The sequence below is a fragment of the Mustela nivalis genome (assembly GCF_964662115.1).
Source record: "Mustela nivalis genome assembly, chromosome: 17".
Taxonomy (NCBI): Eukaryota; Metazoa; Chordata; class Mammalia; order Carnivora; family Mustelidae; genus Mustela; species Mustela nivalis.
Genome location: NC_139036.1, coordinates 11,035,354 through 11,056,626, shown reverse-complemented (window position 1 = coordinate 11,056,626; position 21,273 = coordinate 11,035,354). Strand labels below are relative to the sequence as shown.

Genomic DNA, 21,273 nt, shown 5'->3' with positions numbered 1-21,273 from the left:
TTGGGGAACTTGACTTTGCCGGAGAGCGCCACCACACGACGCTTTGGGGACCACGGCCCTTGCCCCCGCGGGCGCTGCCGAGCCCCGCGTGGCCCCGCGCGGGGGCAGAGGGGTCCACGGCCCAGGAGAAGGGGCGGTGCTCCGCCGAGGGGTCCGAGACGGGCGGGGGCGCCGGCCAATGGGCGTCGCCGCCTCCCCGCGGTCCCGCCCCCGGAATCCCGGGTCCCGGCGCGCTAGCCTGGCAGGTCAGACGCGAGCGGCGGCCGCGTGGTGCGGGCGCTCCGGCCGTGCCCGGCGGGGCCCACGCGGCTGCCCCGCGCCCAGCGAGGCCCGGGTAGGCGACACAGGGGCTGGGTCGGCCCGGCCATGCCGCTGGAGGCAGAGGACGCGCTGTACGTGGCGCTGGAGCTGGCCATCGCCGCGCTGTCGGTGGCTGGCAATGTGCTGGTGTGCGCCGCGGTGGGCACGTCGAGCGCGCTGCAGACGCCCACCAACTACTTCCTGGTGTCGCTGGCCGCGGCGGACGTGGCGGTGGGGCTGTTCGCCATTCCCTTTGCCATCACCATCAGCCTGGGCTTCTGCACCGACTTCCACAGCTGCCTCTTCCTCGCCTGCTTCGTGCTCGTGCTCACGCAGAGTTCCATCTTCAGTCTCTTGGCCGTGGCCGTCGACAGGTATCTGGCCATCCGCGTCCCGCTCAGGTGAGGCGCACGGCGTCCCCGACCCGGGGCTCCGTCGAAGTCCCGCAGAGGAGCGCCAGCTCCAGGTCCCGGTTGCTGGGTGGCGTGCGCGGGGCGCTCCGAGCTCCGGTTCCCAGCCTGGAGGACGCCGGCCATTCCCAGAGACACGTGCGCCCGGGCTGCCCAGACCCTCTCGGTGCCCGGGGCCGGTTCCCCCGGATGCTCCCCCGGATGCACACGTGTTTTAAGGGGCTCTGCGTAGGGACGGCTCTAGGAGTTCTGCGGAGTGCGGTCTCCGGTCGCCGGCTCGCGGAGGAAACTTCGGGGAAAGCGCCACCCCCAGCGGGCAGTGGGGGGCCAGGGCGCAGGAGGTTCGGTGATGCTATCTTCTCCTCTGTGGCGAAAAAAAACGGTTTCCTCCCCCGAGCCGCCCGCAACCGAGGCTGGGGTCCAGAGCGCGCTCCCTGAATGCTGGAGGTCGGGAGGCCGGGGAGGTCCCAGGACGCTGGGACTTCGCATTGTCACAATGGACACTACTCAAGACCCAACTTAAGAATGCCAGAAAACGAGGGACAGGCCGACCCGGGAGTAGAGTGGGGTGGGAGGAGGACCCAGCTAACGCTAGGGAACGTTAGAAACATCCGTGCCTTCATGCTGAAGGGTGACCCAAATCACCTCCGGATGATTTTTTTTTTTTTTTTAAAGGTTTTATTTATTTATTTGACAGAGATCACAGGTAGGTAGAGAGGCAGGCAGGCAGAGAGAGAGGAAGGGAAGCAGGCTCCCTGCTGAGCAGAGAGCCCGATGCGGCTCCATCCCAGGACTCTGGGATCATGACCTGAGCCGAAGGCAGAGGCTTTAACCCACTGAGCCACCCAGGCGCCCCTGGATGCTCTTTCTTAGAGTCAGAGTGCTGCCGGGTTGGCCAGTACGCACAGCCTTAGAGCACATGCCCATTGTGTACCCTTGTTTACCTTCCACTGCCCTGTCCCAGCAGGCTGGGGAAGCGCCAGCAGGATTTCAGAAAACCTGAGGATTTATGGGTGGTCTCTTCTGCCCAGTGAAAAGATGTAGATTGGGCGGGGGGCAGTCAGCAAGGGATAGGTGTGTGGCAGGGGAGGGTGAGAAGCGCCCCATTGTAGCTGATGATGGAATTCAGTCAAGCACTTGAGAGCAGGAGTATCCAGGAACCTCAGGGCCGACTGATATTATTTACTGCCTACCCTGCCTGGGCCCTTTTGGCATTTCTGAGTTGGGTGAGTTTTGGGTCTCTTTGGTTTTGGAGCTGGGAAGGGAAACTGAGTCACGGGAGCAAGAGGGAAGGGAATGAATTTATTGGGTACCAACTGTGTGCCAAGTCTGAGAAGTGGTTTATATTATCCTTTTATTCTTTCATTTTTTTTTTTTTTTTAAGATTTTATTTATTTATTTGACAGACCGAGATCACCAGTAGGCAGAGAGGCAGGCAGGGAGAGGAGGGGAAGCAGGTTCTCTGCTGAGCAGAGAGCCCGATGGGGGGCTCGATCCCAGGACCCTGGGATCATGACCTGAGCCGAAGGCTGAGGCTTAACCCACTGAGCCACCCAGGTGCCCCTATTCTTTCATTCTTTAAAAAAAATTTTTTTTAAAGATTTTCTTTATTTTTGACAGAGAAAGAGAGAGCGGGAACACAAGCAGGGGGAGTGGGAGAGGGAGAAGCAGGCTCCCTGCCAAGTAGGGAGCCTGATATGGGCCTCGATCCCAGGACCCTGGGATCATGACCTGAGCTGAAGGCAGACGCTTAATGACTGAGCCACCCAGGTGCCCTTATCCTTTCATTCTTGCTGTAATTCAGAGAGTAGATACTGGTACCTGCGTCTTATAGATAAGAGGGGTGGTGGCTCTGGGAGATTAGTCTTGCTCAGGGTGATGCGTCTGGAATGAGTGTTGGAGCCAGGACTGGTGCTCAGAGTTGGCACCGTATTCCCGCTGTGCCATCAGGCTGTCTTACAGGGCTGTGTGCGGCATATGTGTTTGGGATGTGGCTAGAAAGCACATTGCCGTTTCCGGAAGCAGGATCTGTCTTCAGTCAGTTGGTGGTTGTAAGGGAAATGTGTTGGAGGGCATTGGCAGGGAGAAGGCTCCTAGAAGCCTTTTAAGTGGGCAGACATGTTGAACTTCGTAGTTGTGGGTTGTGTCCTGGGTCTCAGTGGGAACAGGAACCTCCTGCTCAGCTGTACTGGGGTCCGATCTGTGTTTCTGGGCCTTTCCACCTGCTGCTGCCCTTGGCATTGGACCAGGAGGCCTCATGCATCCCATTAGATGACAAAACCCTGACATTTCTGAGGCTTGGGACAGCATGGTACAGCCTCTTAGGAGTTCCCTTTCTGCCTCTTGGTCTTCATGTTGGTGACTTGATGGCCTTTGGGCCTGTTTGCATGCCGCAGGCAGTCAGTCACAGGCTCCCAGCCTGAGCTGCCCCTTTAACAGAAGCCCCTTGGCTTTGCTCCAGGCTAAGGCCCAGAGAGACCCCAGCTCACCAGGAGTTACTGGTAGAATCCCTTGTACCCCGCGGAGCAGGAAATTCCATAAAAGTTGAAATCTGTTAGTTCTTGTCCTGGTTTGTGTTGGGCGGGGACTTGCAAAAAAACGGGTGTGGGTGTGTTAAGGGGGAAGAAATGTGAACTGCAGGCCCCTAACTTCTCCTTTGCATTTGCCTAGGGCAGGAGGGGAGACGCAGGTGTAGGATGGAAGGAATGGTCAGTTGGGAGGAGAGCTCATCCCCTTCCTGCTCTCCTGGTAGGTCCACGAGAGTTCAGAGGTCTGGAAGAAGTGTGTGCCAGCAGCCTCATCTCCCGCCCCAGGAAGGTTCCGGCATCTGACCTGTCCCTGGCACCAGCCCCCACCCTGGTTGGGTGGAGAGTGTACAGGTTTTCAGGGCTCCTCTGAGTCCTGCGGGGAGGATCCCTCCGCTGTTAGCACTTCCTGCTTCTGGAGAGCAGGCCCAAAGGGATTACAGGGCCCTACTGGGCCCTACTGAGTCAGAATCTCCGGGGTGCGATGTAGGGGGGCAGATTCCAGTGGCAGGATCTTTGACTGCGGAACTGGCAAGTCCTCGGACTTGCCCTTGGTTCCACCCAGGTCATGGGTGTGGCAGGCTCTACCAGCCTCCCTGCCCCAGGGCTCTGAGTGCGAGGCCTGAGCCTGCCGTAAGCATAGCCCAGGGCCACAGAGATCCCAGGTCCCACCTGCCATCCAGTTGCCAAGGTGTTTAGTGACATCGCGGAGATCACAGTGCAGAGGGAAAGGGCAGCCCCAAGGTGATGCTGGGCACAAACATGACAACTTTGGTGGGACTTGAAAAGGAAGAGGTCTGCGCACACCAGGCACGGTTTCCCGGGCCTTCAGACTGAAGGGTGTCCACACACACAGGAAAGGCCACTTCCTCTAGTTCAAGTCCATGCAGTTCTGAGGCTGGCCCCAGCGGAGCCAACCTGGTGCAGTCATGGGGGGCAGCACACAGCTGAGCTGGGAGGGCAGGCTCCCCTGCTTGGGTGTATGTGGGGTGGTGTCTGCCCTCAGCTGCTCCCCCCACCCCTGCACTTCATCCTCTGGCCATTTCTGGCAGGAGCATTTCCTCCTCCCTAATCTAATCCTGTTCCCCTTGGGGCCACAGCCCCCGCTGAGCTGTGGGGGTGGGGGGGTGACTGTGATTCACTTCTGTCTGGGGGCCTTCCTGACCCTGCTCCAGGGGTGTTGAGTCTTGGCTAGTGGTTTTCCCAGCGGAGCTGAAGGAGGGTGTTTTCCTGGGTGTGCTCAGGGAAGGGGGCGTGGTGTGTCTGTCTGTTCTGACCCTAGACCCTGACCCTGGGGTCAGCCTCTGTTCCCTTTGCCACCTGGAGGCCTTTTCTCGGTGCCACCCATGGCCAGTTTGGGAGGTAGCTGTTGAAGATGTCTTAGCAAGACTGTGCCTTGGGTGACAGTGTGGCTGGCACTGAGCTGCCCTTAGCTGACTGAGCTGTAGGGTAGGAGCTGGCAGAGGATTCTGAGTGTTAGTGTTTTTGCAGAACCTTTTTTTTTTTAAAATGGACCTACAAATTCCATGGGAGACTCCTCTGCTGGTCTTTCCTTCTGTTGCTTCCAGAAGGCTGTGGGTTGAGTGGTGGCCCCCTGAAAGGTGTCCCAGAACCCGTGAACATTACCATGTGGGAAAGGAATGAATATTACTTTCCCTGAATCTTGAGAGGAGGACTTTTTCTTGGATTATCTCTCTGGTAGTCCCTAAACGCTGTTGCATCCTTAGAAGACCCACAGACCTACAGAGAGGGAGGACGAGGCCGTGAAGGCGGGGCCCGGACGGACGCAGCCATGGCGGAGGGATGCTGGGAGAAGCCGGCAGCAGCGGGAGAAGCCTGGGGTGGCTTGGGGCCTCTGGCGGGGAGGGAAGCCATCTGTAAGGGGAGGATGTCCTGAAATCCACTCTCTGCTCCCCTGTAGCCGTTCTCCAGAATGCTGCCAGACGGGGGGATTGGAGCCTTAAATCGGATCGCCTCGGCCCCCTGCCTGACGCCCTGCTGTGGTGCCTTGGAGTAAAATGTCAGAGTGGCCCCCGGGCCTCAGTGGCTCTGGCCACCCCGCTTGTCCCCTCCCTGCCTTACCCACCATAGTCCCACAGGGCGGCTTGTTTCCCTGCCTGGTGTGAAGAGGCTTCTCCTGGCCACTGACTGCATTTATCATGGACTCTAAAGCCCTGAAATAGGTCTTTACCTGGTCACAGCTGATGGTCTCTTTCTGCCCCGAGCATGAGCTCTTTGACTCCCGGGAGGGGCTTGTTCTTAAATTCCAGGCGGCAGTACTGGGCCCAGTGCCCAGCATGGGGGAGGCACCGGTATTTTGGGTGCACATGTGAGTGACCATGAAGAGTGTGTGTTGGGGGAGGGTCCCAGGTGGCAGATGCCGCTAATGGGCAGAGCTGTCTGGTGAAATGGTGTCAGAAAAAGGATGGTCCGATAAGTTTTAGTAGAAAAAAAGAGGGGAAGCCATCCTCTGAAGGGCTCTGATGGGTCTGATGGGAGGAGAGGCGCTCAGAAAGCCGGCAGGTGCCGTGGGTGAGGGCCCCTTCTGGGATAGCAGCACGCATAGTCCTGTGACCAGCCTCTTACCTACAGAAGGGAACACGGCTCTCAGGACTGGTGGGAAAGTCACCCGGGACTAGGGCAGAAGGACTTGGGTGCTCCTCTGCCATTGTGAACCCTCCTCAGCCCTGAGCTGTGATTTTTAAACCAGCGGCAGGTGCAACATTTGTCTGAGTCTGAGCCCATGTCCCCAGTTTGGCTATTGTGGACATTTGCTGCTAAAAGCATTCGGGTGCACGTGTCCCTTTGGATCACTACGTTTGTATCTTTGGGGAAATACCCAAATACCCTGGGTCGTAGGGTAGCCCTATTTTCAACTTTTTGAGGAACCTCCATGCTGTTTTCCAGAGTGTTTTCACCAGCTTGCATTCCCACCGTGTAGGAGGGTTCCCCTTTCTCCACATCCTTGCCAGCATCTGTCATTTCCTGACTTGTTAATTTTAGTCATTCTGACTGGTATCTCACTGTGGTTTTGATTTATATTTCCATGATGCCGAGTGATATAGAGCACTTTTTCACGTTTCTGTTGGCCATCTGGATGTCTTCTTCGCAGAAATGTCTGTTCATGTCCTCTGCCCATTTCTTGATTGGATTATTTGTTCTTTGGGTGTTGAGTTTGGTAAGTTCTTTATAGATTTGGACACTTGTCTTTTATCTGATTTTTCATTTGCAAATATCTTTTCCCATTCTGCTGGTTGTTACTTGGTTTTTATTTTATTTTATTTATTTATTTATTTGTCAGAGACAGAAGGAGAGCGAGCGAGCGAGCACAGGCAGACAGAGAGGCAGGCAAAGAGGCAGGCAGAAGCAGAGGGAGAAGCAGGCTCCCCGCCGAGCAAGGAAACCGATGTGGGACTCGATCCCAGGACCCTGGGATCATGACCTGAGCCGAAGGCAGCTGCTTAACCAACAGAGCCACCCAGGCGTCCCTGTTACTTGGTTTTTATCGACTGTTTCCTTTGCTGTGCTAAAGGTTTTTATCTTGATGAAGTCCCAGCAGTTCCTTTTTGCCCTTGCTTCCCTTGCCATTGGAGACATGTCTAGTAAGAAGTTGCTGTAGCCGAGGTCACAGAGGGTGCTCCTGAGTTCTGCTCCAGGATTTGGATGGATTCCTGTCTCCCATTTAGGTCCTTCATCCACTTTGAGTCTATTTTTGTGTGTGGTGTAAGGAAATGGTCCAGTTTCATTCTTCTGCCTGTGGCTGTCCAGTTTTCCCAACACCATTTGTTGAAGAGACTTTTTTCCATTGGACATTCTTTCCTGCTTTGTTGAAGATCAGTTGACCGTAGAGTTGAGGGTCCATTTCTCGGCTCTGTATTCTGTTCCATTGATCTCTGTGTCTTTTTTTATGCCAGTACCATGCTGTCTTGATGCTTATGGCCTCGTCACAGAGCTTGAAGTCCGGAGTTGCAATGCCCTCGCCTTTGGTTTTCTTTTTCAACATAGCTGTGGCTATTCGGGGTCCTTTCTGGTTCCATACAAGTTGTAGGATTATTGGTTCCAGCTCTGTGAAAAAAGGTGATGGTATTTTGATAGGGATTGCTCTGAATGTGTAGATTGCTCTAGGTAGTGTAGACATTTTCACAATATTTGTTCTTCCAGTCCATGAGCGTGGAACAAAATTTCCATTTCTTTGTGTCTTCCTCAATAAACCAACCAAAGAAGGAGAGGATCTGTGCTCAGAAAACTATCCAAAACGCTTGATCATTTCCTTATTTCCTCCTTTCTCTGTTCTTTCCTTCTGGGGTTTGTAACCCAAGTCTTCTTCCCATTCTCATGGAATTCCCCTCCTTGACTGATCTTGTCTCTTAATTAAAATTCTCTTGCATTCCAGTTTTCAACACTATAGCTTTTTAGTCTCCTCTGCCAGAATTCCTTGACTTTCCCTCCCTAGATTCCCTATTTTTTTTTTTAATTTGAGCATTCATATTTTTACTTTTGATTTGAGGTTAATTTTTGAGTTGCCTTTGAAAAACCTTTTTTCAGAAGGTTTTGGAGTCACGTAGTTCAGACTCCTTCACGTGGCACAAAGTATATGTCATCGGAACCTCTTCCCACCCCCCTCCTCTGTTGTGAGGTCTCACGCTGCAGCTTGGGGAGAGGGGAGAGGCCGAAGGGGGTCCAGAGACGAGAGGACAGTGACCGGAAGTGAGTGCAACAGCCCCCAAAGCTGGTCCACAGGCAATTTTCCCCTTGATTTCCGTTCCTCTCGTACATCCCATTCTGGTACCTGCAGGCTGCGGGGTTGGAGTCTCTCTTCCTGGCCCTCTCTGTTTCTGATGTAGGGCCCTGCCCCATCCTGATGATCCTGCCTGCCTTCTGCTTTCCAGAAACTCCTTAAAATCTCTGGTTTGTGGGTATCACCCTCCACTTCTATTTTTAGAATTGTTACAAATTATTTTCTGTCTGTGTTTCTCTACTGTCTTGTAAATGGGATTTTCTGAGAAGTGAAAATTAAGTGGAACCTGGAACTTGAAGGCCTCTGCCATCGGCTCGGATTGTGTCTTGTGTCTCGGCTTGCTGTCTTGGTTGGATGTTGGGCGTGAGGAGAAGGGAGGAGTCCGGGGTGACCTCGAGGTTCGTGGGCAGCTGGGTGGCCCCGACCCCCGACACGCAGGGGCTTTGGGAAAGCGCACAGGTTATGGTGGAGCGGTACAGGAGGCGGCTGAACGTGGAGCCTGGGGCGTGTGGGCCGGCAGCCCTTCCGCCTGGCTCTGGACCTGGCTCCTCTAGCTTTGTGTGGGGTCCCACCCGGTGCAGTTCCCCAGCCTCTGGCCGGGCAGCTGCCTCTGCAGGCTGTCTGCTTCGCTGAACAAATTCATGCTCTTCGTCTTGCTGAACCCCACCTTCTTTGGTTTAGTGACCGTTTTGCTCCAGTCCTAGTCCTGCCACCCACAGACTTCCTGGAGCAGCTTTCTGCAGATGACATCTCAATTTCCAATGCTCATTTCAATACCGCTATCAAACCTGCTCTTTTCTTCTAATTAAAAAATTGGGGGGAGGGACACCTGGGTGGCTCAGTCAGGGCGTCTGTCTTCGGCTCAGGTCATGATTCTGGAGTCCTGGGATCGAGCCCCGCATCGGGCTCCCTGCTCAGTGAGGAGTCTGCTTCTCCCTCTGTCCCTCCCCCCTGCTCATGCCCTCTCTCTCTCTCTCTCAGATAAATAAAATCTTCAGAAAAACTAAAGGAAAAGGTTTCCTATAAAATTTAAGTCAATAATTTTTTTAAAAGATTTTATTTATTTATTTGACAGAGAGAGATCACAAGTAGGCAGAGCAGCAGGCAGAGAGGAGGAACCAGGCTCCCTGCTGAGCAGAAAGCCTGATATGGGTCTCAGTCCCAGGACCCTGGGATCATGACCTGAGCCGAAGGCAGAGGCTTAACCCACTGAGCCACCCAGGCATCCTTAGTCAATAAATCTTTACTTAAGGAATTTTATATGTTACTCTTCCACTGCCAATCACCTAAATTCCTCCAAAGTCAGAATCATGATCTTCAAAATAGCCCCTTTTAGAAAGAGCTTTTGGGGCACCCGAGTGGCTCAGTCGGTTACGTGTCTGACTCTTCATTTTGGCTCAGGCCATAATGTCAGGGTCTTGGGATTGAGCCCCATGTTGGGCTCTGCCCCAAGTGTGGAGCCTTCTTGAGGTTCTTTCTCCTTCCCTCTGTGCCTCCCCCTGCTTGTGCATGTTCACCCGCTCTAATGAATGAATGAATGAATCTTTTGTTTAGTCCACGGTTGTCACTGTCAGTCCACAATTCTTTCACTTGGGCTGCTTTGATCTCCACTTGAAAATGGATGTACTTCAGAAATTCCCCACCTGTAACCTTTGGGACCCACTTTCTTGACTTCAGGGTCACGTTTAGGGTCAGAATAGATGGCTCTACCTGGTTCTCTATGTCAGACACTCCCTAGACTGTCACATCCTAGAACTGCACAGATTGTAGGGATCCACCAGTGCCTGGGGTTTAAACAGTGTGACTGTTAGGTCTTTCATGGTTTTAGATGATTGAAGTCCTGTAGTTCCTTCCCACGATCTAACACATAGTTCTGTGAATAGCGAGACCACATGCATTCTGTACGAGGCCTTTCCAGCGATGCAGGTCTCTGGAGAAGGCCCCATCAGGATAGACCTCAGCTGCTTTCTTTCTTTCTTTGTTATTTAACATAAAGAACTTTAAAGCTTTATTGAAAGATGTTACTGAACAGGTCCTGTCAGTTGCATTTTGCAACGCCCCCCCCCACCCGCGACCTTGGGTTTCTTAAATCCTTCCCCAGTCACTTCTCTTTGGTGCTATCAAGTCTACCATCTACTTTCCTGTCTGGTCTCTCCGCTTCCAGGCTTGCCCTCCTGGCCCTGTGGCGGTCTTTCTAAAACGAAAACCTGACTGCCCCTCCTTCCTTTACCTAATACTCCCAGTGCCTTACTATAAGTCCCAGTGCTCTCACTGGGTGAATACTGTCTACCTGATGTTATGTCCGTTTGGATCTGTCACGTGAGAAGGCGGGCCATCTCCATGTGTCCCACTGTTGGCGTGTCAGCTCTGATCACTTGGTTACAGCTGTGTCTGCCAGTGCTCGTCACTGTAAGTGTATGTTTTCCCAGCGATGACTCTTGCCGGAGTCCGTTATTACCATGTAAAATGGCAGTTTTCTTTCTCTTCATGCCATCTATATCAACTGGTATCCTTCATTTAAAAAAAAAAAAAAAAAGAGTTTTACCTTTTCTCTGCTCCATTATTTTTTAAAATATCAGAATGGACATTTTAATGGGATTTTATTTTCTTTCAATGGGTTCTAATCCTTTTGTGTTTTTCATTTTGATGCCCAAAATGAGCCAATGGGAGCCCACTCAAGTTCACTTCTAGAAGTGTTCCCCTCAGTTTTTTTTGAGCACTTCCGTACTTTTTGTCACAGAAAGGTTTTTCAAGCCCACATTGTATTTTCTGGCTTTGGAATCAGGCATTTCCCCGTGGAGCCCTGTTTCCTTTCAGTGAAAAATGGTATTTAGAAACCAAGATTTGGATCGGTGTCCTCACTGCCACCAGAGCGTCCTTTCTTCTAGGCCCTCACAGTGGAAGAAGTAGGAGATATTCCCTTTTTTGAATAATGAGTTGGAACTCTTGCTTACAGGAGAATGCCACCTAATTAATGTGTAGGAATGCTTGCGTTAAGCAAATCATTTGGCAACTAACGTAGTAATAACTCGTTCAGGCAAGAATCATCAATAGCTGCTCAAACTCATTGGTGAAAGTCTGATGAGGAGTGAGATACGTAGTCTCGAAGTATCTGTTCCAAGATAGCTGCTAATTACAACGGGACACATGGTTACAGTGGAGAAATCTGGCAGACGCCACTGTAATGAGGTGATCCAAGCTAACATCACCAGTAATGGGATGCACCGATGTTACGTGCCTCCTGACGTCCATATAGAGGCTGATGCTTTTGACAATTAATGTGCTATCTGTAGCAGTATGTTTCAACCCTAGCCATGGGAGGATACTTTATGGGGGTCCTTTTTTAATTCTTTGGTTTGGTTTCAGGCAGGGACCCCTTCTCTTGGGGGGCTCTTATTTCATTTGAAAAACAGAGTCTGGAGCCCAGCAACCACAGGCTGTCCCTGAGTCCTCACGGATACCTGAAAACCAAAATGTGAGAGTCCCCCAAAAAACAGCCTCCAAGGTGACCTCTGGGAGACCTGGTCCTGGTCCCCATCTTTAATCTCAGTGGGTTTGAATCACCATCAGACCACGGTAGACTGTCTTCTGGCCATAGGAAGCTGGTGGGGAGTACTGACAGCTCTCTTTTTGGCCACCTGCGTTCTTCCTCCATTTTTCTTGGGTTACTGCAAAGGACAACTGGGATTCTGTCCAGCCACCTGTACATTCAGCAGTGGGCATCTCCAACCCCTGGGTTCAGATATGTCCGAACCTGCTAGAGTAGATGACAGAGCTGCTTCCCACCCCGCCCCCTGCCCCAAGAGCCAGAGTTGCTGAGGGTCCTGGCCTCCTCCAGAGGGTAGGCTCTGGGGACCACCGCTGTCACCTGGCGGGTGGCCAGGCATTGTCCTTACATCGGGCTGCCCCCCACACTAGAGCTAGGACCGTCGCAGATGGTGGGGACAAGGCAGATAACCCTTCATATATTTACCGCAAATGGGCACCGAGGGACCTTCCTGCTCATAGACCTGAAGTTCATGTACACAGAACCAGATGGTGTCTACCCTTTTCGTGTAAGAATGGTTTTACGTGTTTCTCAGATGTTTGATAGAATTCGTAGGTGAAGTCAGCTGGGTCTTCAGTGTTCTTCGTGGGAAGCTTTAATGGCTATGGAATCTACGTCTTTAGTACAGACAGCGCCATTCGAATTCTCCCTTTTCGTTTGGTTCCGTGAGCAGGGAGATGGCCCTCTCTGAAGGTGGCCTCTCATGAACCAGGGGCTGAAGCCGAAGCAGGGCTCATTCCTGTGTCCCCTGCTCTGAACTTGGGAGGAGAGACCAGAGTCCCCCTCTCTCCTCCCAAGTTCAGACTCCTGCTGAGCACTCGTGTTCCTGGCCCACGGGGGGCGCTGTGGAGTCCGCCGTGAAGGAGGCAGAGGCTTGCCCTTAAGGTGGAAAGAGACACACATTACAGTGATGAGAGTTTTGGGGAAGGGGCGCCGTGGGGATCGCAGGGTCCCCAGGGAGCACGGCGCTGTCCTGCAGGACGATGAGTCTGGTTCCTTGTGAACCTCCATGATGGGAGCTCGTGCACGTGTCATGGGTGAAGAGTGGGGGATGCTGGTCCCCGTGCAGACTGCTTGGGTTCATCTGTGGTTCGGCCCTGGTGAAAGGGCTTGGGGTTGTGGGATACCCTTACAATTTTCAGCAGGAAAGGAAAGCTGTGTTGTAGGAGCCCAAAGGGGAACGAGGAGGAAGGAAAAAACCAGCAGTGCCTGCGTCTGGGCCTGCTTGCTCCGAAAGCCGCCCCTGGGCTGGGGCCAGGCTGGGGCCCCCCTGCGCACCACGCCCCGCTTTGTAACAGCTCCGACCAGCTCTCACCTGCCTCGTTCTGGCACTTCGCGGGCCTCGCTCTAATGCAGGTTTTGCCAGAACCTCCACTAGATTTGTTGGGTGCGTTTTTAATATTCATCGTGGTGGCCTCCAGCCCCACCAGGCTGCCTGCCCAGGCGCTCTCAGATGTTAGTGCTCTGGTTACATTTTGTAGGTTTTGAGGGGTCCGTTCTAACCCGACTTTGATTCACGTCCTGTTACTATTCATGGGCACTTTTAGAGAATACGAAGTTTTCCTGATAACGTATATACGTATACATGCTTGAAGGCAGAAATGTCTATATTACAGAGGAATGTAGTTTGCGAGCTGGACAGAATATAAAGGAAAAAGTCCCTAAACAAAGAGTAAACAATTTAAGAACCAATGACAACTCCATGCGCATCTCCCTAGAGCTGTGGGTCCATAAGGTGCTCCGAACACCTTCTCTCTGTGTTCAGAGCCCAGCAGTGTGGGGGATGGGTTCTGTAGTCACTTCTGTCCCCATTTCTCAGATGCCAGAGCGCAGACTCCGTACAGCCCGCAGCCAGTGCCCAGGGCAGTCGCTCGAGGGCATCGGCTGATCTCCACCCCCCCCTCCCCCCAGCCGGGAATCCTGATTTCCGAGGCCGAGAAGGCAGTGGCCTGGTCTGAGCAGAGGGCGGCCCAGTGCAGAGGGAGGAGACCCTGCCCCAGAAATAGGCCAGCCCTTGTTCTGCAGAACTTGGCGAATCTGCCTTGCATTATGTAACCTCAGTGGCCACACTGTTCCCTTTGTTGAGTCCCTCCGTGTGACCGATTTTCTGTCAATCTCCTTAGCTAATGAGCCCCTTCGAGGGAGAATGGGTGGGTCACAGCCCAGCCTCCCTCCCAGCAGAGCAGCATAGCCGCTTTCCAGAGCGTGGCCTTTCCCAGAACACGCCTTTTGTGTGGGAGAGAATCGCTCCTGCTTGTTTGGAATAATAAAGCTGCTCACGCTTCCTTCAGTTGTCGCTGCATTTTGCTGACACCTCCCACTTTTGGGGCCGATGTCCATCTTCCTTGGCCTTACTCTTGTGCTCGGTGCCCCCCACAGCCAGGCAGAGACTGGCATAGGGGCAGATGGAGGCAAAAACTTGACCCCTGCCTTTCAGGAATGCTTTGGGGACACACGCATGCACATGCACATGTTGAGGATGTTGTGGGAGACCCTGGTGTAGAGGGAGGAAAGCATGGGCTCCGCAGGCCGGAGGGGCCAGAGAACAGGCAGGCATTCTGGAAAATGAAGGGCCGCAATAGCTGAAGTAGGAGGGGAGAAGTCGGGAGGAGATCACTAGAAACTTCGTGAGATGCCAGGGAGCCCAGGGGTCATCCCTGGGAACATCCTGCCCAGGGCGGGGACACCTGTCGGCTCTCTCCAGCATCCCTGACGGTCTCCCCCCGGGGCCTGCACCCAGGCATGGGTCTCATGGACACCATGTGCCACGATGGCGCTGGAGCGCCTGTGCTAAACGTGCTTTTTTCTTTGGAGCCTTCTCGTGGGTCTGGCTGTTCCTCCGGCAGAGCAAAGGAAGTCTCCATGCTGCCATGCCCGGAGCCATGTGGCAGCTCCGGCGAGGGCAGACCTGTCCAGGGAAGAAAGAGAAGCCGTGGAGCCGTGGCTGGTTGCCCCCGAGGTGGGCCTGTGGCTGAGTGACTGGCAGAGGCGGGAGCCGGGACTGGTGAGACGAGCCATCTGGTCTCAAACTGGAAAATGACTACTTTTGGCAAAACCGGAGTCAGGTTAGATAGAGTTTGTGTCCTGACTGCAGTTCAGGGCAGCAGGCCAATAACAAGCTCTCTGAGCCTCGGTTGCCATGTCAGTAAACTGGAGAGGGTCCAGCTGTGACCTGAGAGCCACGGTCTGAGCATGATGGGTAGGCTGCCTGGAGGAGGTGTCAGCTCAGCAGCACAGGCTCAGTGTCAGGGCTGAGGGAGCAGGTCTGCAGGTGCAGGACTCCAGAACATTGCTCATGGGGTTCAAAGTCCGCCCGAGAGGGAAAGGATTTACCAGTTGGGGGAAATGAGGGAGGAAACCTTGTTTTAGATGAAGAAAGTTTTAAAGTGTTAAGTACTCAGGGCGCCCGGGTGGCCCAGTCTGTTGGGCATCTGCCTGCAGCTCAGGTCATGATCCCAGGGTCCTGGGATCAAGCCCCGCATTGGGCTCCCTGCTCAGTAGGGAGCTTGCTTCTCCCTCTCCTTCTGCTGGTCCCCCTGCTCATGCTCTGCCAAATAAATAAAAAATAAAATCCTCAGAAAAAAATTGCAAGTACTCTTGGTATATTAAAGATGAAACGGAGATGTGGCTTTACTCTCCACTTTAGCTGAGTATTTTAGGGCCTCAGAATAATTCCACAAATTCTCAACCCTGCAGTGCTCTGTACATTCCCTGACTGACTGGACCCAGTCCCGCCTCTTCTTCCCAAGCTCTCCATTCCCTGGGCCACTGCCAGATACCTGGGTCTTCTCTGACCTCTTCTCCGGACGTTCCCTCGGCCACCTGGCCTTGACTAAGGCGGCCCCCCAAGGACATGGTTTCCCTTATTTCTGCTTACACCTGGGACCTTGGGTGGGGACTTGGGCTCAAGTGCTTTTCTCTTGGGTCTCCCCACTGTCCTTTCCAGAATAGCATCCTGTTCCCTCCTGCAAAAGACATGAACCTTCGATGTTCCCCTCGTCCAGACACACTGCCCCGCACCCTTACTGCCCAGCCCGGGAATCTGCATCCTGGTCTACCTTCCTGTGCAACTTGCTGACTCCCCCTCGGCCTCACACTTGCACGGGTCAGCCTGCACCTCGTCCTAAACGGAGGCTGTTCTGTTACCCTGTCAAGACCACAGAGGCCGTCATCCCACCACATATTTCTAGCAAGCTCCTTTCTGCTCGGTGAGACCTCCAGCGCCCCCGTGCCCCGCCCCCGCAGAGGACAGCTTTTCTTCTGTGGCCGAGTGACCGCAGCTCTTAAAGGTGTTGTAGCCGCCCAGCCCTGCCCCTCCTGCCCTGGCCCTGTTCTCCTTCTTTCTGCCACAGCGGCATGTCCCTCCGCACGCACCCTGGGCCACATCCTCCAACCTCCCCAGATTCTCAGACGCTTTAATAGTTTCGCCTTTTTTCTACATCTTCTCTCTCGGGATCGTTGTCATTAGGATACTGACATCCATTGTCTTGCTCTTAATCCCCTCGATACTGTTTCAGTATAACGCATGCGCGTGTGGGATGGGACAAACCCTAGGAACCATCCTCCGTTCTCATCTTCCTACATCCAGTCCATTTTCAGGACCAGCTGGTTCTCCCTCAGAGGGCAGATCTGTTGGCACCGTCTTCGTTGTCACCTGATCCACGTCACCATTTTCTCTTGAATGAGCCACCAAGAGTTTCCTAACTGATCTGCGTTTCTTCTTGGTTCCCTAAAATTCAGTCTCCATACTGTGAACTTTACAAAACCTAAGTCAGCACCATTCCGTTGCTTAAAATACAACTTCAAGTTTCCCAGTGCACTTGGAGTATCAGAATCTAGATTCCTTCCCATGGCCTATGAGCCGGCCCCTGCCTTGTCTTAGGGGTCTTCCTTTCCCTTCTTTAGGAAAGGAAAATCCCTTCCTGTCTGCAAGTCTTTTTTTTTTTTTTTAAGATTTTTATTTATTTATTTGACAGAGAGAGATCACAAATAGGCAGAGAGGCAGGCAGAGAGAGAGGAGGAAGCAGGCTCCCTGCTGAGCAGAGAGTCCGATGCGGGGCTCGATCCCAGGACCCTGAGATCATGACCTGAGCCGAAGGCAGCGGCTTAACCCACTGAGCCACCCAGGCGCCCCCTGTCTGCAAGTCTTACCATGCTGCTCAGACTAGAATGCTCTCGTCCCCACTCTTCAAATTTTTTACTCCTTTTGCGTCTTGCTCTGCCCAAGAGGCCTTCCCCAGCATCCTCTGTCCAGAGCCTTCCTGTTTTCCCTCTGATCTGCTCCCTATTCATTTTGGTTTGGCCAAAATCCCCCTGATTTGTAATGACACGTTTGTGTGTCTACTTGTTGACTTTCTCCTTCGCTCGCTTTACAACCCAGGAGGGCTGTGATTATGTTTCCCGTGACTAGTGGAGCGCCCGGGCTGTAGGAAGGGCTCTGAGTGAGATAGTGAGCCAGGAGGGCAGAGAAGCTGTGTTTGGGGGCTCACAAAGGGGCGACCGGCTGCTCCCCAGATGGAATCATCTGCTTTATCTAAGTCCACGGAGCGTAAAAGTGGTTTTTCACATGTGCAGGATCCAGCGGTTCTGAGTTCAGATGTAGGTGGATTCCCGCTGTTGTTCTGGACTCTGGTGGGAAGCCCACCCGTCATCCCTCCATGTCCAGTGTCTAATGTTGCTTTAAAAAAAAAAAAGTCACGTAAAATAAGCCTCAGCATAGTGTGGTGCAGGGAGCACTGGCCTGGGAGTCCCGACCCAGCTTGGGTCTCTGGGTCTTACATTGCTTTGGTTCCTCAAAGCTTTGTATCTCTGTGTCCTCATTTGTAAAATAAGGGAGCTTTGATTAGGAGAGAGAAAACTCCCTTCCAAGTTGTATGCTTTTCGCTCTGGGATGAACGGTGGCTTAAGCAGTCAAGACATTTAATGATCTCTTGAACTTGAATGTGGAGCCATGATGGTTCTACGGTTGGTGCAGGGTTCAGAAAGGTGGTCAAAGACCCGGCCCTTTCCTTCCTTCTGCTTGGCTGTTGCTTTGTCTCCAGGCTAGCCCCTCATGGTCACTAGATGGTTGCCACAGCTCTAGGCATCAGGGCCTCCGACGGGAGCATCAAAAGCAGAAGGGGATGGGTGGCGAGAAGAGACTTCCTCATGGGTTCTCTCTCATTTTATCAAGAAGGAACATCTTTCCTGGAAGTACCCTACCATGCTTCCTTTCGTCTCATTGGCCAGAACCACCTCCTGTATCCACACCAGAGAACTTGCTTACACCAAATACGGTTCGCCCCGGCCCCACACTGGCCAGTATTCAAGTGCACACAATTAAATACAGCTGAATCCTGTGAACGACAGGACAGAAAGGGCAGGCTGTTGAAGCGGCCTCGTAGATCTGGATTCCTGTGACTCTAAGTGCTTGGCTTTGAGGGAGGCTGGCTGGGCCTCCTGACGCATTCTCCGACGGAGTGATGGGCAGCAGGAACATTTTCTTTTTAAAGGAATGGCTGTGTGTTCCCGAATGAGGGGGGGGGAAACAGAAAGGATTTAGAAATAGATGGATTTAGCGGCCCAGGGAAATTTAGCGAGCAGTGGAGTCCAGTGGGCCATTCGTAGTAAAGGCCCCACGACCGCGCTGCCCCTTGTGGAGAGCGGCTGTCACAGGGGGAGAAAGGATCAGGGGTAGCTGTCATGAGGCAAGATCTCTATGAGCTTCTGTAGCAATCTGGGTCCGTTCTCCTTCCAGTCCAGGCCCCTGGCCTTAGGTGTTCCTAGTAAGTGCTCTTCTTTTAAAGCCATTGGGTAACAAGTCAGATAACAAATAAGGAAGGCATTCATAATGACCAGATCATTAAGAACCTACCAGATATGCGCCAGGTCCTGGGGTACCAGTGCCAAAGGGACAAAGTGCCGGTCCTTGAGGTTGACCTTCTAGCGGAGGGGAAACCACCGGCATAGATAAATAAGCTCTGTGCCCGGTGTGTGTCTGGGGCCAGGGAGACGGAGTGAGTGGCCACCTGAGCCTGAGAGGTGATCCGGAAAGGCGGTGACCCTTCAAACAGGAACAGGTATTTATCCTCTGTGGAGAGTGGCGGGAGCCCTTGGGGAGCCCCGGCAGGCCCTGGCTGGGTGGGGCTGGGGCCGCGGGGTGCTGTGGGCCCGAGCAGAGTCTGGGCTTTCTACCTCAGGTGTGGGAAACTGGACACTGGAGAGGCAGGTCTTCAGGTAACATGTATCAAATTATTTCCCCGTTTTCTTCCCAGAGGTGTTAAGGAAAGATTTTCTCTCATTTACTCTGACAGTTATTAACAGCAAGCCTGATAGCTTTGCTATAAACCATATATGGACTAGTTTATGGGAAAATGTCTACATTACATTTCTCGCAATTTTTTTTTAAAGATTTTATTTATTTATTTGACAGAGATCACAAGTAGGCAGAGAGGCACGCAGAGAGAGAGAGGGAGAGAGAGAGGGAAGCAGGCTTCCTGCGGAGCAGAGCGCCCGATGCGGGGCTCGATCCCAGGACCCTGAGATCATGACCCGAGCCGAAGACAGCAGCCCAAACCACTGAGCCACCCAGGCGCCCCATTTCTCGCAATTTTTAACAAGATTCCAAGTTTCAAAACTACCAGAGTTACTTAATATTTGCTACAGTATTTTCCCATCTTTATCAGCTTCGCTGCTAGCAGAGAGAGGGACGTTGACAGATGTCTTCTTGTTCTCCGGCAGTTTCCAGAGCTGACTGTTGATACAGTCGGAGACAAACCTCTCTGTGTGTGGGGGAGGCCAGGATTCTTGCCCAGGGTGGCCCGGTAGTGCTGCTGGGCCCCTGGGGGCTCCGATGCTCACCTCCTCAGGCTTTTGTTCAAGTCTCATCAGATCGGTGAAACCTCCTTTGACTGACTTCTTGAGAACTCCAGTTCCTGTCAGTCCTGGTCTTCCATATCTGCTTTTTCTTTTTTCATTCTACACCTCTCCTGATAGCTCACTGTATAATTTACTAGCAGATTTGTGGTTTGGGATCTCTGGTCTCCCCCTACTAGAATGTAAGTGCTTTCTAAGCAGGGATCTTGGGTGTTCTGTTCGCTGGTGCGGCTAAGCACCTAGAACAGTGCCTTACAGAAGACCTAGACTCACAGCTCGGGATGTGGGTCGTTAGAAAGTGCCCCCCAAAGGGGCGCCTGGGTGGCTCAGTGGGTTAGGGCCTCTGCCTTAGGCTCAGGTCATGATCCCAGGGTCCTGGGATCCAGCCCTACATCGGGCTCTCTGTTCAGCGGGGAGCCTGCTTCCTCCTCTCTCTCTGACTGCCTCTCTGCCTACTTGTGATCTCTGCCTGTCAAATAAATAAATAAAACACTTTTAAAAACGCTATTAAAAAAGAAAGCGCCCCCGAAGACTTCACTTGTTCTCACTGACCAGGATCTGTCACTCAGCAGAGCTGAGCTAGGAATTCAAGGATGAAGCTCTGAGCTTGTCAGAGTGAAGTCTTTCATACCTATTTGGAGGTCTTCATGTTGGGGGTAAAAGGCTGCTGCCCTCTGAGGGCGGCCCTAAAGGTTGCTGGGATGAGGACCACAGAACAAAGCAGAGGTGGGGTCTCGGGCTCTGGCGACAGTTCTGTGCGCTGACGATAACGGGTGCCGTTCTTTTGAACAGATATAAGAGTCTGGTCACTGGGACTCGAGCGAGAAGAGTCATCGCTGTCCTCTGGGTCCTCGCCTTTGGCATCGGACTGACCCCGTTCCTGGGGTGGAACAGTAAGAACACTGCCGCCAACTGCACGGAGCCCTGGGATGGAGCCACAAATGCAAGCTGTTGCCTCGTGCGGTGCCTGTTTGAGAACGTGGTCCCCATGAGCTACATGGTGTACTTCAACTTCTTCGGGTGCGTCCTGCCCCCGCTGCTCATCATGTTGGTGATCTACATCTGGATCTTCCTGGAGGCCTGCAGGCAGCTGCAGCGCACGGAGCTGATGGACCACTCCAGGACGGTCATCCAGCGGGAGATCCACGCCGCCAAGTCCCTGGCCATGATCGTCGGGATCTTTGCTCTCTGCTGGCTGCCAGTACATGCCATCAACTGTGTCACCTTCTTTCAGCCAGCCAAGTCTAAGGCTAAGCCCAAGTGGGTAATGAACACGGCCATTCTCCTGTCACATGCCAACTCGGTGGTCAATCCCGTGGTCTATGCCTATCGGAACCGGGACTTCCGCTACACTTTTCACAAAATCATCTCCAGGTACATTCTCTGCCAGACGGATGTCCTCAAGAGCGGGAATGGGCAGGCAGGGGCACAGCCAGCCCTTGATGTGGGCCTATGACCTAGGGCCCGGCCTCTTCAAGAAGGCACACATTCTCAATAAACAAAGGGACGGGACCTCACTGGCTGATTCCTGTTTTTAAAGACAGTGACACTGTGTATGGGCACGGGCCACCTCTCTTTTGAGTGACCACATATCTAGCTAATATGCACGTTATTAGTTGGCTGCAAAGGTTCACAAATGTATTTCTGGTTCGTTCTGGCTGCTGTGTGGATGATGCCAATGGCCTGGATTGTAAAAGACTGTTTCGTTTTTAAGAGTCTGCGTCTTTTCATGGTAGAACATGAAACTATTTTACTGTAAAACACTGTGAACTGTTATAATACAAAATTTTTTTAATGTAGAGGCAGTGAAAGAGTAAGAGTTGAACATACTAAAAATAAATACTTGTTCCTAGGAAGGTGACCAGGAAAATTAAAAGTGTAATTCTTCAGTTAACAGAC

At 52.9% G+C, this 21,273-nt stretch overlaps 1 protein-coding gene across 1 annotated transcript; it reads left to right on the top strand.

Annotated features, from left to right (window-relative positions):
- Positions 1-232: 232 nt before the first annotated feature.
- On the top strand, positions 233-21,268 carry ADORA2B (adenosine A2b receptor). Its single transcript, XM_082705780.1, has 2 exons — positions 233-701; positions 20,167-21,268. Exons 1-2 carry the CDS (start codon positions 367-369, stop codon positions 20,828-20,830), a joined length of 999 nt encoding a protein of 332 aa, XP_082561906.1. The 5' UTR covers positions 233-366; the 3' UTR covers positions 20,831-21,268.
- Positions 21,269-21,273: the final 5 nt, after the last annotated feature.

What these genes read in the sequence shown, in the direction of transcription:
- ADORA2B (XM_082705780.1), top strand. Translation starts at nt 367, where the DNA reads ATGCCGCTGGAGGCAGAGGACGCGCTGTACGTGGCGCTGGAGCTGGCC. An exon ending in GCCATCCGCGTCCCGCTCAG is followed by an intron (nt 702 to 20,166) that starts GTGAGGCGCACG and finishes TCTTTTGAACAG; the next exon opens with ATATAAGAGTCTGGTCACTG.